The sequence below is a fragment of the Cryptomeria japonica genome, chromosome 9 (assembly GCF_030272615.1).
Source record: "Cryptomeria japonica chromosome 9, Sugi_1.0, whole genome shotgun sequence".
Lineage (NCBI taxonomy): Eukaryota > Viridiplantae > Streptophyta > Pinopsida > Cupressales > Cupressaceae > Cryptomeria > Cryptomeria japonica.
The window spans coordinates 123,754,703-123,777,553 of NC_081413.1; the positions used below are offsets into that span (position 1 = coordinate 123,754,703).

At 34.4% G+C, this 22,851-nt stretch overlaps 1 protein-coding gene across 1 annotated transcript; it reads right to left on the reverse strand.

Moving 5' to 3' along the window:
* Positions 1 to 2,615: 2,615 nt before the first annotated feature.
* LOC131858305 (uncharacterized) lies at positions 2,616 to 10,364 on the reverse strand. Its single transcript, XM_059211504.1, has 3 exons — positions 10,232 to 10,364; positions 8,918 to 9,529; positions 2,616 to 3,418 (listed from the first exon to the last, which is right to left on the reverse strand). The coding sequence occupies exons 1-3, from the start codon at positions 10,362 to 10,364 to the stop codon at positions 2,616 to 2,618; spliced, it is 1,548 nt and encodes a 515-aa protein (XP_059067487.1).
* Positions 10,365 to 22,851: the final 12,487 nt, after the last annotated feature.

The following is a 22,851-nucleotide window of genomic DNA, read 5'->3' on the forward strand; positions in this document are numbered from 1 at the left end:
TCCAATACATTGTTTTTCATAAAAAGGTTGTCAATTCTTTACTGAATTTTTTCCAACTAAACATTTGCCCTTGTTTATCATTCGTCTTCCATTAATACCATTGGTAAGTTCCTAATTCAAAATATGTAAGCCTATGTAAACCAAGGAATTATTTGATATATTATAAAATTTGAATTGTCTTTCTAGGAGTCTTATCCATAAAATTATATTTCTAACATCATATTTATGAATGTTTATTTTTGGTGGGTACAGTTCTTGACCTCAAAAAGGTTCTCCTATCTCTTGATTTGGTTTATTATGGTTGTAACCATCTTGGGGACTTTAATTCTAATAATAGTTCTTGTGTAAACTTCTTTAAACCCTCATTAAAAAAATTTACAAATTGGTTAAGCATTTTATCTTTAATGAAATGTATCATTGTTTCATATCCTTTCGGAATTCCTTTCTAAAATTTAGGTAGTTGAAAAATAAAATGGTCCTTGATTTTGTTTGTATACTAAGGTCCTCAAATCCTAAAGATGGCATGGCTTCAATTATATGTTAATTTTAAATATTAAGGTACGAAAAGATTTCTATGAGAGAATTTGATGTTTAAATTTGGACCAAACTTTGACCATTGAATTAAGGAAGATATTTTAAGTATAAAAATGAATTTAAAAGAACTAGCCATACCTATTTTTTCATAATCTTTCTAAACATGTAAAAAAATTCAAAAAATTCCAAACATTGCAGTATATAAAGAAAATTGAATCGAGATGTTGACTAAAGTTTGACCACTGAATTGAAGGACTTATTTTATGTCAAACAATATATTACAAAAAATTAACCCTATCTAATTTTTAATAAGCTTTCCAAAAATATAATTGTTTTTGAAAAAATCTAAAAAATATCATCCTATAAAATAATTTTATAAAAAATAATAAAATAGCAATAACTTTCATAAAAAATTGTCTTCAGTGTCTATTTTTTTTTGAGAGATTACCTAACACATTCATCAAAACCCCCCCAAAAAACATCCAAATACGCATTGGTTTAGAAGTTATTAGGAAACAAAAATGTTGGCCCAAATCATAGCTTCGATGCCACTTGTTATGACATTTCTTGGAAATATTTGTATAAAGTATACCCTATTGAGGAGGTGACTTCCAATAATTATACTATAAGATATTAATTCAATATTTTATGATGATGATGATATGGGAGAATGTTCTCATCCTTTTTTATAGGATCAACTATGTGGGGACATACCACTTCATCTTAATTAAGAGGGATTAGTGTATTAGCTAATATTTAAGCCAGGGTTAACCATGCAACAAGTGAATAACTTATTAATCATAGGAATATATATTATAATCATTACATCATGTGTTGTTTTATAATAATAAGTAATTTTTTGTGTTCAACTGTTGGGTCATTTGTGTTGGGACATTACTGAAAATCTTCATACTTGAGCACATCCTTCCCACAACCACCATTAGTGTAGATTGTGTAAGAAAAATTATTCTAGCTAGTTCATCTAAGATTACAAAGCTAGGAGAGAGAGAGAGAGAGAGAGAGAGAGAGAGAGAGAGAGAGAGTTTAGTCAATGAGAAATGAGAAAGCTAGGAAAAAGATATTTATACATGACTTTGAGATTAAATGTTCTAAGGCTACAAACATTAGAATGCATCCAATACTTCAGAAAGAAAGATTGACAATTAGAGTAAATAAGAATAGTTAAGTTGAGGTGCACAATTTTTTGGATTTCCATTATATCAGCCTTGTTTGTGTAGTTTAAATTGATACATAGTTTGATTCATCCCTAGGATTACCAAGTGAATTATGAGGGATCCCAAAGATTGCTAAATGTTTAGATTCTCTTACTGTAGAGGTTTTTGGGTTTGAACCTTGGAATAATAGCTAGTAGTATGTTATTTTCTTGGATTAGATAATTCCACTAAATTGATGAAGTTGCAAAGCTCAATCCATGGCTAAAAGATTCATCAAACTAAGAAAACTTATGGGAAATTAGTTTCAATATTTACATATATAGTTGATAGGGTCTATTCCTTATATCTTAAAATATAGGGCTTTAGAGAAGCTTGTCACTCTATTGTAGAGTGTTCCATGTTTTCACTAGCAGTAGCCATTTGAATATGATATCAAATCAAGAGTTTCCAAGGCATAGTTCCTTCTAAACCTCAAGCAATACATTTGGCTGAAAGATAGATCCCTTATGTGAGGACCAATGATGTCGAATCCACCCTTCTACTTTTGAAGAATATAGTGTAACCAACAAGTAACTCCCCATTTGGGCCAAATAAAACTTTGTATAAGTTTTTGATTAAGGTAAAAATAGGTTTTGAAGGGACCCTGAAACCCTTTACAAAAGAACCTTACAAGATAAAAGCATTAAGCAACCAGAAGGAACAAACCCAAGAAAAGCCAGCGAAATAACTAGAGAAAACCAGCTAAAGCCCCAAAAAACTAGCAAAATTCGGCCAGACCTGACAAAAGAAACTAATTAATATTTTTCAGGGCATTAGCCAAGTTATTGCTAATCCCACACAGGTCTTTGATATTTTCCCTAAGATTAGGGATCTCTTTAGCAGACACAACAACAACTTTCTTAACACTCACTTTGGTTCTCTTTCCAGCTCCACCTGGAGACTTCCAATCTCGATAGCATCTTCATCCATCTCGAGGTCCACCACCAGTTTAGGAGAATTGGAATTATCAAGGACCTTCGAGATATCCTCAAGGTTTTTAGTGACAACAAACAAGATATTCGGGATAATGCTTAGCAGGTTTTTCATCGCCACTTTCCCTTCTTCCAGCAAGTTAATCTGAGCAGCCATTTTATTAACCTTCTCCTCCATTTCCTTCTTCGACTGCTTCTGATCACTGTCATCTTCCTTCCTTTTGTCATCCATATGTTTCCCATTTTTCTCCAGGTTCTTCAATAGTTCATAAGTCCATCTGTCATAACCCAATCTGGCCTCAGTAAGTTTTTTAAGGTTATCCAAGAATAACCCTTCTCCAGCGCTTTTCTTTTCCTCACTCAAAATATACTTTTCCATATCCTTCTCGGGTTCCTTGTTCTTCTCCATCTCAGAATTCAAATCTTTTTCCTCATTATCCTTGTCATCCAGATCCACCATGGGTTGGCTGTTGTCATTGCCAGGGCTAGCACTGTGAATTGGGCTATCATGGTCGGACTCGTTCTCACCTTCTTCATGCTCTACTCCCGTTTCCTCATATTTCCAGCTTTCCTCACCCTCTGACTCGTCCATTTCCATTTCACTGCCCTCTTTTCCCATTTCCTCTGTGTCATTCTTATCTTCATGGACTTTCATCCCAATGGCACTCTTGCTTTTTTTCCTAAAGGTAGCCTCCTCCTTGCTAGGTTCCCCTTCCTCTAGCATTCTCTTACCTTTCCCTGGAGAAGCGGATAACCTCTTATTTTCCAACATGGCAAGGGTTTGATAGTTCTCATAAATGAGCAACAAAAGCCAACAATGGAGAACCGGATTCGAGGGATTCTTGTTGTGTTTATTGAGAGACCTAGAAAGGGACTTGAAGAGATAGTAGGGCAGGGATACCCGTTTCTCATGTCTAAAGTGGTTTAATAACACAAAGTGATAAGTTTGGGCCTTGGAAAAGCGGCCCTCAATAGTTATATATTCCATTATGGTATTCAAAACCCAACCCCATATTTTCTTGATGTTGGAGGCTTCATAATAACCCCCTGTGGATTTTCCAATTTTAGCCCTCTCCTTTTCCTTACGTGAGAACAAATTTACCGCATTATTGGAAACCTTGAGATCTTTAAAGAAATTAAGCCCAAAGTGGGGCATACCTGCCACAATCGCGATGAGGCCCGTGTCCAATTTGAACCTAACACCATAGATTTTAAAGGACCCATTACACCAATTTTCAGAGATTTTGGAGACAGCGAGATTAACCCTACCTTTGTCGTAATCAACCAGCTTCTCCATGAAACTAGCAAGGGAACCTTTTTCCAGCTTCGCCCAAACTTTTGGCATGTCCTTCCATCTGGATGTGTTGTCTGATTCCTCCCTCCTTAAATCTCCTCCCATATTCAAATTCAGACTTTCACCTTTGTTCTTTTGCAAACTCAAAACTTTCTTTCCGTTGTCGCTCAAGATTTTGAAAAAGATGACCCACAAAGTGTGCGAAGTGATATTATATTTGATTGGGATTCTGCCACTTTGCTAGGTAATCATAACCTTTCCATCAAAGAATAAATTACTCAAATAAGCTATCATGATTACGCGGTCCTTCTTTCCCCATAAATCTATCCTTTTTTAGGAGCTTTTTAATACTCATATTAATATCTTCCCCGTGCCAAATTATTTGAGAATCAAAGTTAATGTCTAGGTTTGCCAGACAGTCCACCACCATATTTTTCTCTAAAGGCATGTTCAATGATAATAGCTTTAAAACTAGCAATGATTTCCCTAGCTTTAAAATTAATGTTTTCAATAGACCATGATGGCTCGGTTTCCCCCTTCAAACACTTAATGATATTAAGTGAGTCTCCCTCAAGCCATAATTTATTATGATTTAGGTCCTTAGCTATAATAAGAGTGTTCAGTGCAGTTGAGGCTTTAGCAAAATGATTGGTTTGACTCCCCAAAGGACTAGCAACCGCCACTAGGCAACTTAAAGCTAAATTCCTAACAATGCCCCCATAACCAGCTTTACCCGGATTCCCCTTAGAAGCCCCATCAAAGTTGGCCTCTAGCCATCCTTGAGGTGGAAAACACCAAACAAGACCTTCTCTTCCCTTCTCCTTACTAGGTTTGGTAGTTGAGAGGTTCCACTTGTCATTGAAGTCTTCTTTAGCAACTGGTCCATCATCAGTACCTTTGATCCATTCGAAGATACCCTTGTAAATTTTATCTACCATCACTTCAGGGATGGCACTTTTATCCCTAAAGATCCTGTTATTACACGCTTTCCAAATATTATAGATAACATTCGGGAAGATAAGTTTCCAAAGCTCCACTATCTTTGGGTTGGAATTAGGGCATTGCCATTGCTGCCAAGATTCCCTAAGAGAGTTCGGAAATACCCAACTCAGCTTCCACCTACTTAAAATAATTTTCGAAATTTTCTAGCTGAAGGTACATTGATGGAGGATATGGCAAGAAGACTCTTCTTCCCTGCAACAAAGAGAACACCTGTTAGGAAAAACAAATCCTCGCTTTTGAAGGTTGTCCAAAGTTAATACCTTGTTTTGGATAAAGATCCAAAAAAAAATATTAACTTTAGGAACTAACTTTTTGTTCCAAACTTTAGCCCAAATAGGAGTTTCTTCCACTTTGTTTTGGATAGCCATGACCGAGGACACAGAATACTTCCCATCCAGGGTTTCCTTCCATATCAAACTATCCTCTTTGTTGTCTCTAAGAATTTTAGAAGAAAGCACAACCTCGAGAAACTTTAACTCCGGACTCTACTGGCTAAAATCAATCCATTTCCCATTTCTCCAATAATCTCTAACCAGACCCCCAAACCTTTTTTTGAACCAATATTTCCAATCATAAAGGATTGGAATTTACTCTAGAGGTTTATCCATTATCCATCTGTCTTCCCAAAATCTTATACTTCTACCATTTCCCAAATTCCACATTCTACCAGCTGCAGCCAAACTTTTTGCCAATTGAACTGCATTCCATATTGCAAAACCTTCAACAATAAAAGACTTATCTAAGAATTCTTCCTCAGAGGGTTGCATGTGAAGATATTTGTTTCTCCAGATTAAATTCCACTCTCTTTCCTCCCCTTTCATTCTCCAAATTTGTTTAGCTAATAAGGCATTGTTCATAGAACTAATATTCCTTAAACCCAACCCTCCAGAGGCCTTAGGAGAACATATTTTATTCCAAGCAATAAGGGGAATTTTGTTCTTGACTTCCACTCCTGACCAAAGAAACTTTTTTTGGATTCTTTCAATTGCTTTCGCAAACTTTCTAGGAATTTTAAACAAACCGAGGGCATAAACAGGTAGGTTTTGGAGAGAAGCTTTGAGCAAAGTAACTTTGCCCACTTGGCTAAGGACATCCCCTTTCCAACCAACTAGTTTGGAGTTGAATCTGTCAACCAACTTAATCCAAAAATTATCCATAGGCTTGATACAAAGGGGAAGCCCCAAATAAGAAGAGGGAAGCTCATCAATTTTACAGCCAAGAATTCTTTCAATCCTTAATTCTCTTTGAACAAGGGTATTGATGAAGAACAAAGAGCTCTTATCCCAATTAATTTTCTGACCAGAGGCAGATTCATAAATATTCAAAACGTTCTTCATATTTTTAGCTTCCCTAATGGTAGCTTCCCCCATAGTAATAGAATCATCAACAAACTGTTCATGGGTATAGGTAAAATTGGCAGAGGAAGGTTTCAGTCCTCTGAGATTTCCTTCTTCCACATTTTTAAAGATGAATCTACCCAAACTTTCAGCTAAAATGGTAAACAATATAGGGGAAATGGGATCCCCTTGTCTAAGACCTCTAGTACTTTTGAAAAAACTAGAAGGGGATCCATTGACAATAACAACAGAAGAGGAAGTTTCCATCAATTGAGAGAAAAGTTGAATAACTTTTTCTCCAAATCCAAACACTTTCATAATCCTTAAGAGAAACTGTCAGTTCACTCTATCATAATTTTTTGCCATATCTAACTTCAGAAAGAAACCCTGATTGTTTTTGATTAAGTAAAAACAGGTTTTAGGGGACCCGAAACCCTTTTACAATTTGAAAGATAAGAATTAAAGAGACTAAACAAAACATTTGTGCAACACCAGCACAAAAACCAGCAGCTAAGAAAAAGACAGCACGAAGGCAACAAGAAGTTGGCTCCAAACCCAACATTACAAATTAATTGAAAACTTTAATAGATTCCTCAGCATTTTGAACCAAGAGCATCATCGCCTTGGCCGCTTCCCTCAAGTCATTGTTTTCCTCTCTTAGCTAGCTATCTTTCGTATTGATCTCCATCCCAGTAGTGTTAGCCACCTTGATTGTTAGCCACCTTTAGAGGATTAATATTTTCATGAATTAAAATAATGGAATCCAGAATCTGTCTACCGGGGACAAAACCATTCTGTTGGGCTGAGATAATTCTTGGAAGAATATCCAGCAGTCTGGAGGTAAGAACCTTAGACAAAATATTGTAAATAGAGTTGTAGAGACTAATGGGTCTAAACTTATTAAGAGAATTAGCTCCAGGGATCTTCAGAATAAGGACAATGAAGGTAGCATTTAGTTCTTTGAGAAACCTTCTAGAGCCAAAGAATTCTTTAACACCTTTACAAATACCAGTCTCCACAATATGCCAAAAAAATTGGAAAAAGAACATAGGGAAACCATCTGGTCCAGGAGACTTATCTCCTTGAAAAGAGAACACCACCTTTTTGATTTCCTGATTATTAAGAATTCTGGATAGATGTTTATTGTCTTCCTTAGTCAAGGTAGGAGGAATAGCTTGCAACAAGAGATTTTGGTTACTGGTGTCAAGGTTATCCACTTCTCCTAGAAGGGTACCAAAATAATCCAAAGCTTCCTTTCTTATATCATTATCCTCCGTTAAAATCCCTTTATTACAAGATAACCTGGATATCTTGTTAGCCGCCCTATGCTTAAGAGCAGTTAAGTGGAAAAACCGGGTATTTTTATCACCTTCCTTCAAGTACAAGGCTATTGATCTTTGTTTCCAGAATGTCTCTTCATTGGAAATAATAGTGTGGTATTTAGATAACAAACCATTTTCCATAGATCTCATCTCTTCAGAAAGCCCCTCCGCTTGGATTTTATCTTGAACTTCTTTTATTTTAGATTTTATTTGAATTTTACTCTTGAAGATATCCCCAAAAATCTCTTTGTTCCAGATTTTGATTTTAGCCTTTATAATATTGAGCTTTTTAGCTATTCTGAAAAGAGTCATTCCCTCAACCTTAGAATTCCACCAATCAACAACACAAGCTTCCAGGGAAGGACGGGATAACCAAACTTTTTCAAATCTAAAAGGGAAGTTTCTCTTAGCAGAAAAAGAATTGGTAGTAAAAGAAATAGGGTAATGATCAGAACCAATCTTGATCACAGGCACAAGAGGACAACTATACTTAGATAACCACTCAGGAGAAATTAAAGTTCTATCTAACTTAACTTGAATAAGATCAACTCCAGTTCTTCTATTAGTCTAGGTATAGTTAATACCTTGGAGATCCACATCCATAAGAGCTTGATCATTAATGAAATCAATAAGATCTTGTTTACCATCAAGCTGCAAGGGAAGGCCCCCCATCTTCTCATCCTCTTTAAGTAGAGTATTGAAATATCCCATTATAATCCATCTTTGATCAACAAAATTAAGTCTGTCTTCAGCAAGGCTTCTCCAATATTTAGCTCTCCTAGTTTTGGAATTAGGCGCATAGACATTGGATAAAACCTAGACAAAGTTATCCTTGATATGCTCAAGCTGCACAGAGATCCTATTAAATTCAGAGATGATTTCCTTCCCTTTTATAGTTTTTTGGTTCCAAAAAATTGCAGTTCCTTTAGAGGCTCCCTCCGAGCTAGATCCTATTACTCCATTATTTTTGAATATTTTGATCTTTTCAACTTTATCCTTACACATCTTGGTTTCCTGAACAAGGACCACATCTGGTTTATGATCTCTTATATTGTTACGTAACACATCTTGCTTATGAGGGGCATTCAACCCTCTTATATTCCAAGAAATTATCTTCATACTTTAACCGGAGATAGGGCTGACTCAATGAAACACTGTGTTCCATCAGCATGGTTCTTCCAACTTTCTTGTTCCCTTTGATGTTTTAGAGATGGTCTCCCCTGCTTTTTGTTTTGGCTTCCAACATCTGCCTTTTTCTTATTCTTGCTTCTAGTTACAATACCTCCATTGGGTCCCTCCTTATTCGATTTTCCTTCTTTTGTGCCAAGAATCGTAAGATTTCCTTCCATGATTTCCATTTCCAAACTATGTGATGGGGTTTTGCATTGGGATGGCTTTGGGCTTCCATTGGTTAGAAGCAACAAAGGCTCAAAATCAGAAAGGTTAAAATCCTGCGCTTCATTAAAGTCTTCCTCAATTGCTTTTGAGTAAGATGATGCAGACACATCATCATTGGGACTTTCCTCTACTTTCTCCTGACTGACTGATCCAACCTCTTGGTCCTCTGGATCATTTTTATTATTTAACTCTCTTCTTTGCTCATCTTCTTTAGTACTTTCTATTTGATTATTAGAACATACACAAGCGCAAGCAGGTTTTTCATTATTACTATTCACATCCTTCTTCACCTCCTTTTCTGGCTCCATCACTTCCTTATCAGGATCACACCCTACTGATGGGTCTCCTTTTTTCTCTTTAGTCTGCCATTTCTGCTTCTGTTGCACACTGCTATCAGTCTTGCTTTCCTTACCCTTCTTAAGTGGACAAGATTTTGCCCAATGGCCCAATTTTTTGCAATGGAAGCAAGCAAATGGGAGCAATTCACATTCAATCACTTGGGTCCATTTCCCTAATTTAGAAATAATCTCAATAGATTGGGGCATGTCCGTCATTTGATTAAAATTTACACAGGTGCGAGCAATGACTAACCTTGATTTAGCTACAGTCGTTGGGTTGATCAAGAAAAGTTCTCCAAAAGAGCTCGCTATCCCCTTAAAGACTTCTTCATTCTATAATTTCAGAGGAAGGCTCGGGAGGAGCGTCCAAACAGGTGCTGATACAAAAAAAGACTCATCAAGAGAGAGGTTAGGAGCCCATTTTTAGTAGAGCCAAAGTTGACTTGCCGAACATCCATGGGCCTTCACATAGAGCCTTATTCATATCTTCTTCAGAGTTAAAAGAAAAGGAAAAAAAGCCCCTAGGCAACACCACCACATCCACTTGACCCTTGAGAACCCATTTCCTCCTTATAAAGTTCCTAACAACATCAATGTTAGGCCTAAAACCAACAAATCGTCTGATTAATGTCATGGCTAAACCAACGACAGTGAGATCCAACTGCTTATCCGGAATAGAAATAGCAACCAACCCTGAAACTGGATAAGAGATGTTTGTAACTTCCGAAAGTTCTGATTTTACCAGCGACTTCACTCCAAAAAGCGAAGACCATTTTTTTCCTTACCTCTATCGTGTGGGTCCCCAGTTTTGGAATCTTTGTCTTCCACCAATTTGACTGTCTCCTTGCCCTAGTATGTACCTTGGGATGCCTGAAAACCAGCTTGATCGCCAGTTCCACCCCCAGAAAGGCTACCTTCCCCAAGAAATCCGCCATTCCCAGATTTGAAATTTGGGATTCCCGCTCGCTGCTCTCTTTGCCGCTCCACACCCATTTTTAAACTTTGTATAAGTTGTGTTAGCTAATTGTAGAAGTTTTAGAGTGCAACCCTCAAGAAGATATTTAGACTTGACCATAGAAGAGTATTTTATTAGCCACCTTGATATGCTCATCCATATATAGGAAATTATTTTTCCAAGATAATAATTTGAGTTTGAACTTGTTTAAAAACCACCTCCAATAATATTTTGATGAAACTTTAATTCCAAAAGAAATGCCAAGGTATATAATTATCATTCCATGTTTGATCTCTCATTATTCTTTTGTGATCAAAGGTGGATAAGGCTTGAGATGTGCCATCCAAAATTTAATTTTGTGCATATCTAATTGAGAGTTCAAAGCAACATAGAAAAATTTAAGGGTATCATGTAGGTTATTGTCATAACTAGTACTATTTTGAATTAAAATCATGTTATCATCAATGAAGTGGGATTTAAGAGTAACAAAGCTACCTAGTAGAGATATGTCATTAATGAGGTGATCTAATTAGGCACAATGTAGGAGATATCCTAATGTAGGGTTTGTGAACTAAAATGGTGTACCAAAAAGTAGCCAATGTAGAAAAATTAAGAAAAAATGAACAAATTATTTTTAAAACTTCAAACATGCTCTTGTTATGGCTTGGGAATACCAAGCCATAACACAATCATGTTATGTAGCTTTTTATATATCATTTCCATTTTTTTTAATACACTCAAAATATGTTGAACACAAAACAAGTGTATTTTATGCTCAACATAATGGTTTGAAACATAAAAATGCATAAAAAAACTAGGCCCTCATTTGGAATTGTAATGGTGTAAATTATATAGGCTTACAATTTCATGCTACATTTAGCACCCATTTTGGAGGTAACTTGTTTGATCTGGTGCAAACATGCTTAAGCTAGGTTTAGATCGGCAAAATTAGTCTCACCCCTTAGTGCCTTTGACCTTTATGTTGACTAGGGTGCCCAATGATCCTATCCTCCCAATTTTCCTCTAAACTTTAATATTTGAATGTCAATGTTGAGCCCGTAATAGTGATATTTCTTTGTTCCCTCTTTTGAATAATTAATGATGAAATGGTATGAATCACATATAAACATGACTTCCTCTATCATTTAAAATCCTAGTTAGTCAATCTAAGTGATATAATAATTAATTTCAAGTACTCTATTTAGGCACTCTAAAAATCACACAATCAAAGTCTATATACCTAAGAAATATGAGAACACTATCAAGTATTTCATCAAGCACAATTGAATTAATTTAGTTTCCTATTTGTTATCATGTGATGTACTAACATTTGTAGGATCTTCACAAACAACTTATGTGGAATCCAAGATAAGGCTTCAAATATGATGTAATCATTATAATTTTAGCATTATCATTATTCACTTATCTCTACTCCTTGAGGGAAATAACTCTTTATCACTCATCATTGTACTGTGGAGGTGGAAACACCAACACAAGGTTTGAATTAGGAAATACCCTATGCAACACAACCAATTTCTCCTCTTTTTTATGTGTGAAGGTTTAGATATGAATATTACAATTGAGACATTGATCTATTATAGCCAGATAGGGTAGATATTGATTGATAGTTTTAGAGTTCAAATGGATGAAAAGAATAATATTATGGTGGCTAGTGTCTCTATTTGTCTAGTTTTAGCTAAGATTTGCATGATAGAAGCCCACAAATTTCTTGAGATTGTTTGAATCACTTTCTTCTACATTAGAGTACTCTAGGACCTTAGTGTCCAATGCCAATATCTGGCATATTCTACTTCAAATTTCACTTGTGCATACTTGGCTAAACACTTCATTCTTAGATCTGAGAATCTATCTAGAGTATCAATTCTATATTTCTCATACTTTGATAACCTTCTTCAAAATTTTCATCATTAACCTAGTTCATTATATGCATCTAGGCCAATCCCTAATAAAAACACAACCCTCCTAATAGATAAAGTGTAGATCCATGATTTTTTGGCTCTCCCATGAGTACTATAGTCAAATTCATTCACACCTATTTTAAATGATTTGTGTGCAAAATAAATATTGATTCTAGTTCGATGCACATATTGACCTAGTTTAACTTTTCCACCATTTCATTTTGGTGAAATTGATGTATCTTGCACTTGCATATTTTTTGATTTATTAACATAGATCTGATTTATATACATTTGATTACCTAGATGGTTAAATGTGTTCTTTCATTGAAATTCTTTCTTAGCATTCTTAAAAGTATTGTGTACAGTTTAAAAGGAAAATTTTTAATTCAATTTATTAGTATTTCTTATATTCAATAAATATTTAGATGAGTTATTATAATACATAATGGCATTGTTGAAGATGTTCTATTCATGTTTTCCTTAGCATACATCATTTGTAGATGTTTCTTGTTGTAATTTTGATTATTCTTCCTCTCCCAAAATTGGTCTTTCTTGTGACTAAATTTTGGTTCATGAGGATTATGTCATTCTTATTCATGATACTCCACCAACAATTCATGGCAAGGCTCCTCATTATGGAGCATGAAGCATTGATGCATAAATAATTATGTACCTCTCCTAAACTAGATCTACTAGCATAATATTATACCACCATGTTCCTTAATGATTCACCTCCTAATTATTTAAATCATGTTTAAAGAATGAGTGAGACTAATAAGGATTTATGTTCTCATCAAAGGATTAATCCTTCCTCGATCATTCATGCTTTTTGTGATTAGACTCAATATGATTAGACAACACATATTCTTGGAATTTGCCTTTTGAAGCCTCCTCCATTAGAATTAAAAACACATTATAGGGTTTGGTTTAACATATTTTTCAACAATGGTTATAATAGACAAAATTTTGGGCTTATGGAGCAATGAATTAGGGTTCATGTGGATCTCACACCATATTGTTATAAAGAATGTGTTGGGTTCCCACCTTCCTCTCCAACTCCACCTCCTTCCCCATTACCTCATAGAAAGAACAAAATCATTTTTCACATGAGATAAGACTGCTTCCTAATCCTTCTACTCCATCTTGGGAAGACCAAACCTTTCTAAGGCTCTTCAAAACCTAGTTTATTACTATTCCTCCTCTAAAATATTGTAAGGTTCAAAAATATGATCACATATATCACTTTTTTTGTTTGAATCATCACATGATTAGCCATCCCACTAGTGACTGTGAGGCATTTAAGAAATAATTTTGCAAGATTATTTGTGATGGTATCATTCATATGATAAGTGTAATTGAGTTTCTTCATTGTCTTGTCTCTATCATTATTGATTAAAGCCTTGTCTATTACATTTCTCCTCACTATGTCAAATTAGTAACTCTCTATGGGGGCTCATTGTCATTCATAGTGGTAAAACCTTATGCAAAATCATACTTTATCTTCGTGAGAAACATTATAGTCTATGGTATGCTTATTATTTCCTTTACACTAAGGGGAAGGATAACTTTTGTTTGAGGGGTGTGTATCTGTTTTTAAGGATATCATCTCTTTGGTGGGTATGTATTCTTGTGTAATAATTTTATCTCCTTACCTGAGGGGTGTGTATACATTTTTAAGGATCTCCTTTCCTTGTTTGAGGGTTATGTATCTTTGTTTAAGGGTTTTCTCTCCTTGTTTAAGGGGTATATAGACTTGTTTAAGGATCTCATTTGGATGTTTGATGGATATACATCCTTGTTTAATGATATACTCTTTTTGTTTTGGGGGTATGTATCTTTGGTTAAGGATTTTCTCTCCCTTTTTGGATGTGTGTATCCCTTCTAAGGATCCCCTCCCCCTTATTATATGGCATATCCTTATTTAAGGATCTCTTCCTCATTTTTTAGGTATGTTTACCTACAAAGGATCCCATCCCCCTTATTGGAATATATATTGATGCCCTGCAAAATGGCACAAGGTTAGCAAATGATAAACAACACCAAAGACACAAAAACCGTTAGTGTTAGTCAATCAAAAACTAATCTATGAAGGCATACCAAGAGAGACACTAAAAGCATGCTAATGTATCTAATAAACAAAACAAAGATTATGAGGCATCTCCAACTGCCTCTTAGCATGGCCTTAGCTCCTTCTCCCTTGTTCCTCTCCTCTCCAAGTTCCAAAATAGTGTAGCTCTCAGCAGCTTTTTGCACTATGGATGCTTATGGAGGATTGAGATTTAATATTAAGCTTCAAATATGAAATGAAAAGCTAAATACTATGCTATTGATGCTAAAATGATTGATTTTACCAAAAAGACAAGATGTTAGATTGCTTATGCTAAATGCTCTCTAAAATGTCTATAGCCTAAATGCATACAAGTTTTCAGGATCTGTATTATGAAGGAATGGGCTCTATTTATAGGAAAAATGGAGCAATGGATGGCCAAGATTGAAGGGTTTAATCAAGGGTCAAGCTTGAAAGTTGGGGATCCATGTGCACAATTGGCACCAATAAAATAGTGACAAGTGCCAACACAGGATTGGGTTGAGAGAAGAGGTTGGAGGCATTAAAGGCTTGAGAAGACCTCATGGTTATCTAAAGGCTAAGGGTCAAGTCTAAATTAGGATTACCCACTAGATTAGGAGTTAATGCAAGGATAAACCTTTATGCAAATGATTAAGAGATAATCATGGTCAAAGCATTAAAGGCCTGATGAGACCCTTGGGTTGGGTAGAGGTTGAGTCAAAACAAATGTTTTAACCATGTGGGAGGGTTTGGGTTAACCATTAATGGTTTTTGAAGACTTTGTGGATTAAGTGGTTGAAGTTTGGAAGCTTTCAAAGGTTATCCAAGACTTTGAGACATTTAGTGGTTGAAGGTTGAAAGCCTTTAATGGTTATCAAAGACTTTTAGGCTTTGAGAAGTGACTCCATTTTGTTTAGGAATGTGACAATAATTAGGGGATGGATTAGACTAATTAGGAAGGGGTTAGAAGAATCTAGAAGGGGATTAGATTTTGCAAGTGGATTTGGTGGGTGAGGGAAAATAGGATTTTATTTAAAATAAAAATTCATTTATTTCAAAATGTGTGCAAGTTGCATTTGTAGGAAAATGCAAGTGGGGTGGGGATAATGATTTAAATAAATGTTTTATTTAATTTATTTAAAAGAGGAAAAGGGGATTCTAATTAAATAAATAGATTTTATTTATTTAATTTGAATGGAATTTGATTTAATGAATTAATTAAAATAAATTGAATAATTTATTTAATTAATAGAAGAATGTTTGGAGATGAATTAATTAAATATTTATTTAATTAACTGATGGCTAGTGGATTTTTAATCAAATAAATATGAAATATTTATTTAATTAAAGTGGACAGATTTGTGCGACTACATATATCATTGATGAGGATCTCTTCCTTTTTCTGTAGGTTCATATCCTTACTGAGGATCCACTCCCCCTTATTAGAATATGTATCCTTGTTTAAATGTATCTTCCTTGTTTTGTAAGAGTGTATCTGTGCTAACTATCCCCTCTCCCTTATTGGAAGATGTATCATTGCTTAAGGATCTCTACTTTTTTTGGAGGTGTGTATCCTGGGTGAGGATGCCTTCCCACTTATTAGAAGATGAATCCCTCATGATAATCTCTTCATTATTTTGGAGGTGTGTGCCCCTATTGAAAATGCCCTTCTTGCTGTTGGAATATATCCCTAATAAGGATCTCCTTCCTTGTTGGAAGATGTATCCTTGATGAGGACCACTTCCTTGTTTAATGGTGTCTATCCCTACTAAGGATCCCATCCCCCTTGTTGGAAGATGTATCCCTAGTGAGGATCTCTTTTTCAAAGGTGTGTATCCTTGTCGAGGGTCCCTTCCCTTTGTTGGTTTGAAATTGGTATTGTACCTAGTAAGTTTCACACCTAGGCCTTTATCACATATGTTACCTAAGTTTACTTAGGGACCACATAGGATTCTTCCCACTTTATGTGGAATTCCCACTTTTAGTGGATAATTATCACATTATCACTTTTCCACCTTGAGTGGATAATAAGTTATCACTTCATACATGAAGTCATAATTTTAAGACACATGTCATAATCTTATGTCATCCTACGTTCATCTTGGCTTATATAACTAAGGAGTCCCCTTTCTACCATTAATTCTCATTGTTGATCCCTCTTGTGCTCTCATTGAGTGCCCAAATCTTGGGTGACTATAATCTTCAACCAATCTTTCATGTTGTAAATTTTCTATACAAAGTATATTATTATATTAAAGATTATTGGATTTCTTCTTGTTAGTCTTATTTGATAGGTTTAGATTGCAAATCTTGGTACATTTAGAGGGTTTTGTTTTTACAGTTTTATATTATATGTCAAATTTGGATCTTATTGGTATAAATTTAAGGTCACCATTGGATTCAATAGGTTTGAGATTCAAGTCAGTTTTGCCTTCTGTTTCATCCATATTGGACATGAGAGGTTCTTGACATTATAGAGAAATTCTAGCCAAAAAGGACCTCACCATCACACTCAGAAGGCCTGAGAGATGAACATTGACTATTAATTCATCAATTACGGTGAAAGTTGATTTTGGGGAAAAATAATTTAGTAAGGTTTGAAATTGGGAGGTGATTATTAGATCCAGGACATTCTTGACATTGTAGAGAAATTTTAGCCAAGAAGGACCTCACCATCATGCTCAAAAGGCCTGAGAGATGAAACTTGACTATTAATTCATCAATTTTGGAGAAAGTTGATTTGGGGGAAAAAATTTGCAAGCCGAGCCATATGACTTGATTTGTCAATTTGGTACAAATTTTCAAAAAAAAAATTCTGCAATTTTTTTTAATACATTATATATATATATATATATATATATATATATATTACAAAGGTCACCTAACAGAGACCCTATGCAAAGGTTGTTTCAGGCCCCATACATAAGGCACACACCTTTTTCATAAAAGTTGTAGCCTTTTTAGATAGCTAGGTACCTCTTTCAAGTAACTGTACTATTGGGCATGGGGTGTGGCCCCATGTGTCCCCCCACACAATATTTTATTATCATTTTTCAAAATAGAAAATTCACAAAATTAAAGTTTTGAAAATAAATAAAAAATTCAAAGAATATTTAAGGTTTATTAGAGATTCTAAGAGAACATTCTCTACTGATGTTAGCATGATGTCAATTGAGCCTTTGAAAATTTGCTTTCACCCTCTCCATTGATAGCTTTCAATTTGAAGACGATTTTGAAATGCTTATAACTTTGGCTTAGATTATCTAATTTTCAAGATTTTTTTTTTTAATTTAGGCTAAGTTTGTGTGCTCTATGTAGTGGTGAAGACAATTTCTAATTTTAATTTGTTATAGGTGTTGTTAAGTAATCCCCATTTTTGGAACTTCAGAGCTTGGTTATGGCTCATGCGAATTCCTTTTTATGTGCAATTTAAAAAAAAAAAATCATAATTTTTCATGTTGTTCATATTGGTATTATTAGTTTGTAGACATTGTAAGAAAAAATTGTACTTTTACACAACATTTTTTGGCATATTTGGGCAATTATATTGCATAGATCATAGTTTGATCTTTTTCTTGTTGATCCTAGTTTGATATATCATGACAGTGGAATCTTTAAGTATTGATATTTGTTGGTATGTGGTGATTGATCATGCTACTAGACTTAAATTTTGGTGACTTTATCAACCATGTTTTCCCCACAAATAAATTCACGGGAGAGTACAAGGGGGTAGTGCCCCTCCCACGGGGCTCATCCTCCCGATGGGGGCCTAGGGGCAGAGCCCACAATAGGCATTTGGGGTCAACACCTCTAGTAGGGGCTATTAGGGGCAACACCCCCAACCGAGGGTTTTGGGAGAGCGGTCCCAAAGCAAAAAATTCCCATTAAGATTCGACTATTATTTTGGCATGTAAACTGACCTTTATAAACCACTAAAAATGCTTATAACTATGTGGTAGTGTAATATGAAATATGTCATATTATAATTTTCTCTTTGTTGGATGATAGAAAAGAAGTGGATGACTATATCTTTGGTGGATGTAGCCCACATTGGGTGAACCACATTGAATATTTGTGTAATTGTGATTTGTTACAATTGCTTCTATTTTATGGATTATACTGAATATTGTTTTATTGTTCGGTCTATTTTAAAACCCCAACAAAATCAAAAGTCCACTTAACCTTTATTTTACAAGTGGAAATTATAATCATAGTAATTATAAAGTGTCATGATTCAATATTGCTGAGAGATCTTTGATTGAACTTTGAAAGATTCTTCTTATGGTTGTGGTTACATTCCTCTTAATTTATGTTTTTTTTTCTCCAATTTCACTTCCAACACCTTACAACTATCCTAAATAGAAATTTGAAATGATTGTATAGGATAGTTCATGGGCTTGATGTTGAACCAAAAGATGATGAAGTTAAAAAGAATAAATGGTTGAATCTCTGTGAAAAAATCATTAGCTATATATAATGTATCTCACAAGTTATTGTTTCACATTGAAAGCTTGGATACACCTATCATTATGTGGAGAAAACTATAAAATTTGTTTCAAAAAATAAATGAAATTCAAAGAAATATGTTGGAAAAATGAATTAGCAAGTCTCAATCCATGCAAATTACAACACATGAGAATTATTAAAATAAATTGAGTCACTAAGAACACAAATGAAGGATTGTGAAATTGAGAAAATAGATACATAATTGGTGCTAACTCTTCTTTCAAATCTAAGACCTGAATATTTAGTGTTTGTGTCTACTTTCTATGCTACAAAGAATGCCTTTGGGATTATATTTTAATTTTCTTGTTTTAAAGATTTTGATATGCAACTCACTTGAGATTGAGATAAACTTATTCAAATGGGTTTCATGAATTCTTCAAAATTTCCTTCTTTGATTGCAAATGATGAGAAGTCTTTATGTGGAAAAGATAAGAAAAAGAACAATCCTAAGAAGAAAACACATCCACACGTAATTCCAAAGAAGAACACAATAATTCCTCTCATAAAAGGGAATCATTTATGAAGAAGAATCCTACTTGTGAATATTGCAAGAAAAAATGACATGAAGAACACTATTGTTATAAGGACATTGATGAATTGAGACAACTTCTTAAGAAGTATAGAACTAGTTTTCCTTATATAATATCCACTTCAACTTCTTCTTCTCCTTTAAAACAAATAGAATATTATAAGAAAAAAAGCCACACTTTTGAGACAAGTAAGAACAAAGAAAAATCTCTTCATGCTACTACAAGTAATGAATTAGGGAGATGGATTCTAGATTCAAGAGCTTCTCATTATATAACATCTTCGCAATGTATGTTCTCTTCATTTGAGACTTGTAATATACCACCAATTTTGATGGGTAGTCATACATATATAGCTTTTAACTAGGAGAGTATCTATTTATATTAGGGATGACACCTTCAATGATGTTTTGTATGTACCTCACTTGACAAACAATCTCATGTCCATCTATCAAATAACTCATGGTGGAATAGGGAAGACTGTGGAGTTCACTCCGAATTCAGTTATCATCAAAGGATTGAAGAGGAGAGAAAAATATTGCAAGTAGGGTGGTGGATCATGCATCTTAGTTGCATTCATTTTCAAACTTTTTTCCTATTAATGACTTTAATTCTTCATGTGAGTTTCAAACTTCTAATGTGGATTTTTACCTTGATGTGAAATTTGGTTATTGAACTTGGATATTATCATATATAATCCAATTCTTAAGCCTTGCATTCCATCTCATATATATAGTATTGCAGTTGATGATACTTATGTGGCTATATTTTTTGCTTCTTGTGATTCAGTGTCTAGCATATACATTGTCCTCTAGATACAGTTCCTTGGGATGACTACTTGACAAACATCATATGTTTGTTTGTGGAGTCATATCTTTTAGATTTGGGAGACACCATTGATGACTTAATCTTCTCTTTGAATGAGATAATCCTTCTCTAGTTGTTATGAGGGAACATTTTGACCCTATTTTTGATTCTCTACATGATTATTCTTCATAATTTGATGTGAGTGTGGATGCTTTTGAACAACATCTGGAGGAAGCATCTTTATTTGTAGACAAGATATTTGAGTCCTTGGATCTTGTTATACAATCAAATTCACTATATCTTGGATTATCTTTTTCAATAGTGTGGCCTAGAATGCCTTATTTGTAGTAGGCAACTTTTAACATCAACATGGTGTAAATTGAGCAGCCTTTAGAGACTCCATACATTCTAATATTTCTTCCTACGTATTCCTTTCGATAATGAGAAGAAGTAATTCATAAAACTTTGGTTTTATTTCTTTCTAAAGGGAGGAAAATTTTTCAATGGTCATGGACCATCTTCTACATCGACTTCCAATCATCTACCATTGGCACTAATTCTCTCTTATTGAGGGAATTTTTTATTACATGGGATTTTGTCTTTCTCGTTCTTCTTTGAGAGTATTTTGGTATTTTTCATCTCTCTTTTTGGGAGGAGTTTTTCCCATTTGATTTTCTCCTTTTCTCTATTTGTGAGAGAGTACAGTATATTTGTACATGGGTACCTAACATGACCTAGTAGCTAGGACCCCTCATTTCATCTTGCATTGTTTACATATGTCTATACTATCCCTAAGTTGCACTTAAGGGGAGTGTTGGTTTGAAAGGGGCATTGCTTCTAGTAAGTTTGAAACCTAGGACTTTATCACACATGGTAATTAATTTTACTTAAGGACCATATAGGATTATTCCCACTTTATGTGCAATTCCCACTTTTAGTTGATAGTTATCATAGTAACACTTCCCACCTTAAGTTGACGATGAGTTATCACTTATGTCTCAATACATAATATTAATACGCATGTCATAATATTATTACATCCTATGTTCACATTAGCTTATATAGCCAAGAGGTCATATTTGTGAGATTCATTCTCATTGTTGATCACTCGTGTGCTTTCATTGAACACTTTTACACCTTATGTGGATGATGAGTTATCACTTTATGTCTCAATACATAATATTAATACGCATGTCATAATATTATTCCATCCTATGTTCACATTGGCTTATATAACCAAGAGGTCCTATTTGTAACATTCATTCTCGTTGTTGATCTCTCTTGTGCTTTTATGTAGTGATTAGATCTTGGGTGGATATAATATTCAACAAATCTTGCATGATGTATTATATTCTATACCAACTCTAACACCCTCTTGTCTAAATATGTATCCTTGATGAAGATTTCTTCTTTGTATTAAAGGTTTGTATCCTTGCTAAGGATTCCCTCCCCATTGTTGGAAGTTGTATTCCTTATGAGGGTATCTTCCTTGTTTGAAGGTGTGTATCTCTAGTAAAGGATCCTCTTTATTTTCCTTAAGATATTAATATAGCAATACTAGCATCTTAGGGGGACATATAGCCTAATTTCCACTAGTGTGCGTCTTTGATGTATTACTTATGAGGTTCTCTTCCTTGTTTGAAGTTGTGTATCTCTACTAAGGATCCTCTTTCTTTTCCTTATAATATCATAGAAATACTAACATATTAGGGGGACATATAGCCTCATTTTCACTAATATGCCTCTTTTTGGTGGTGGTGTTATTGTTTACACTCCTCAAAGCATTAGTGATCTATGAAGATTCACCTAGAATAATGCAAAATGTTGGCTAGCAGCTTTCACATCATTTCACCTTTGATCATCTGGTATAACATATCTTGCTAGTTTCATCTTTGATATTATTTATGCTCCTTGAAGTTATTGAGTTCTATAAACCAACCAACATAACAAAACTTGATGGCCAATGGTATTCATATGATTCACCTTGTTTACCTAACATACCACAACTTTCTAGTTTTTATCATTTTGTTGTTAGTCTATGGATTACCTAGCATAACACAACATGCTAGCCAATGGAATATGTACACAGGAAAACATGGTGATAAAAATGAATAAATCAAGATTAGATGACCTACATACCAATGAGACTCTCAGTGCAAGTATATAAACTAATTTAAACTAGTTTAACTCCCGAAGGGGTGTCCCATTGTTCTCTATCTCATAGGATCCCTAAAGTCAATGTTTTGCTCTTAGATCATTGAGCAAATGACTTAGGAATGACAATTCCAAGAATGAATGATATTGTGATATATATGCATGAATGCATTCTAAGATCTATATGATATGTTAAAAACTATGATGATTAAGTTAAGATGAAGATAGTGATATGATAAAGATATTGCTAAATTATCCTAACATGATATACTAGCATGGATATACTATTGATATGAAAATGCTTCTAAGTGCTATGATGATATTGTAACAAAGAGAGGTTAAAAATGCTTACTACAATTAAACTATAATGTAGATGCATGAAACTTGGATCCTTTTTTTTAATGAGAATGAGAGCTCTATTTATAGGGAAAATAGGGCAATGGAGGGTTAAGATTGAATAATCTTAACAATGGCTAGGATTGAAAGTTACTCAATCCATGTTTACACTTTTCACCAATGAAATGGTGACAATTATCAACAAGAG

What these genes read in the sequence shown, in the direction of transcription:
- LOC131858305 (XM_059211504.1), bottom strand. Translation starts at nt 10,364, where the DNA reads ATGGGTGTGGAGCGGCAAAGAGAGCAGCGAGCGGGAATCCCAAATTTC. An exon ending in TGGTTTTCAGGCATCCCAAG is followed by an intron (nt 9,530 to 10,231) that starts GTACATACTAGG and finishes AATGGACCCAAG; the next exon opens with TGATTGAATGTGAATTGCTC. An exon ending in TAAGGAGGGACCCAATGGAG is followed by an intron (nt 3,419 to 8,917) that starts GTATTGTAACTA and finishes CCGCTTCTCCAG; the next exon opens with GGAAAGGTAAGAGAATGCTA.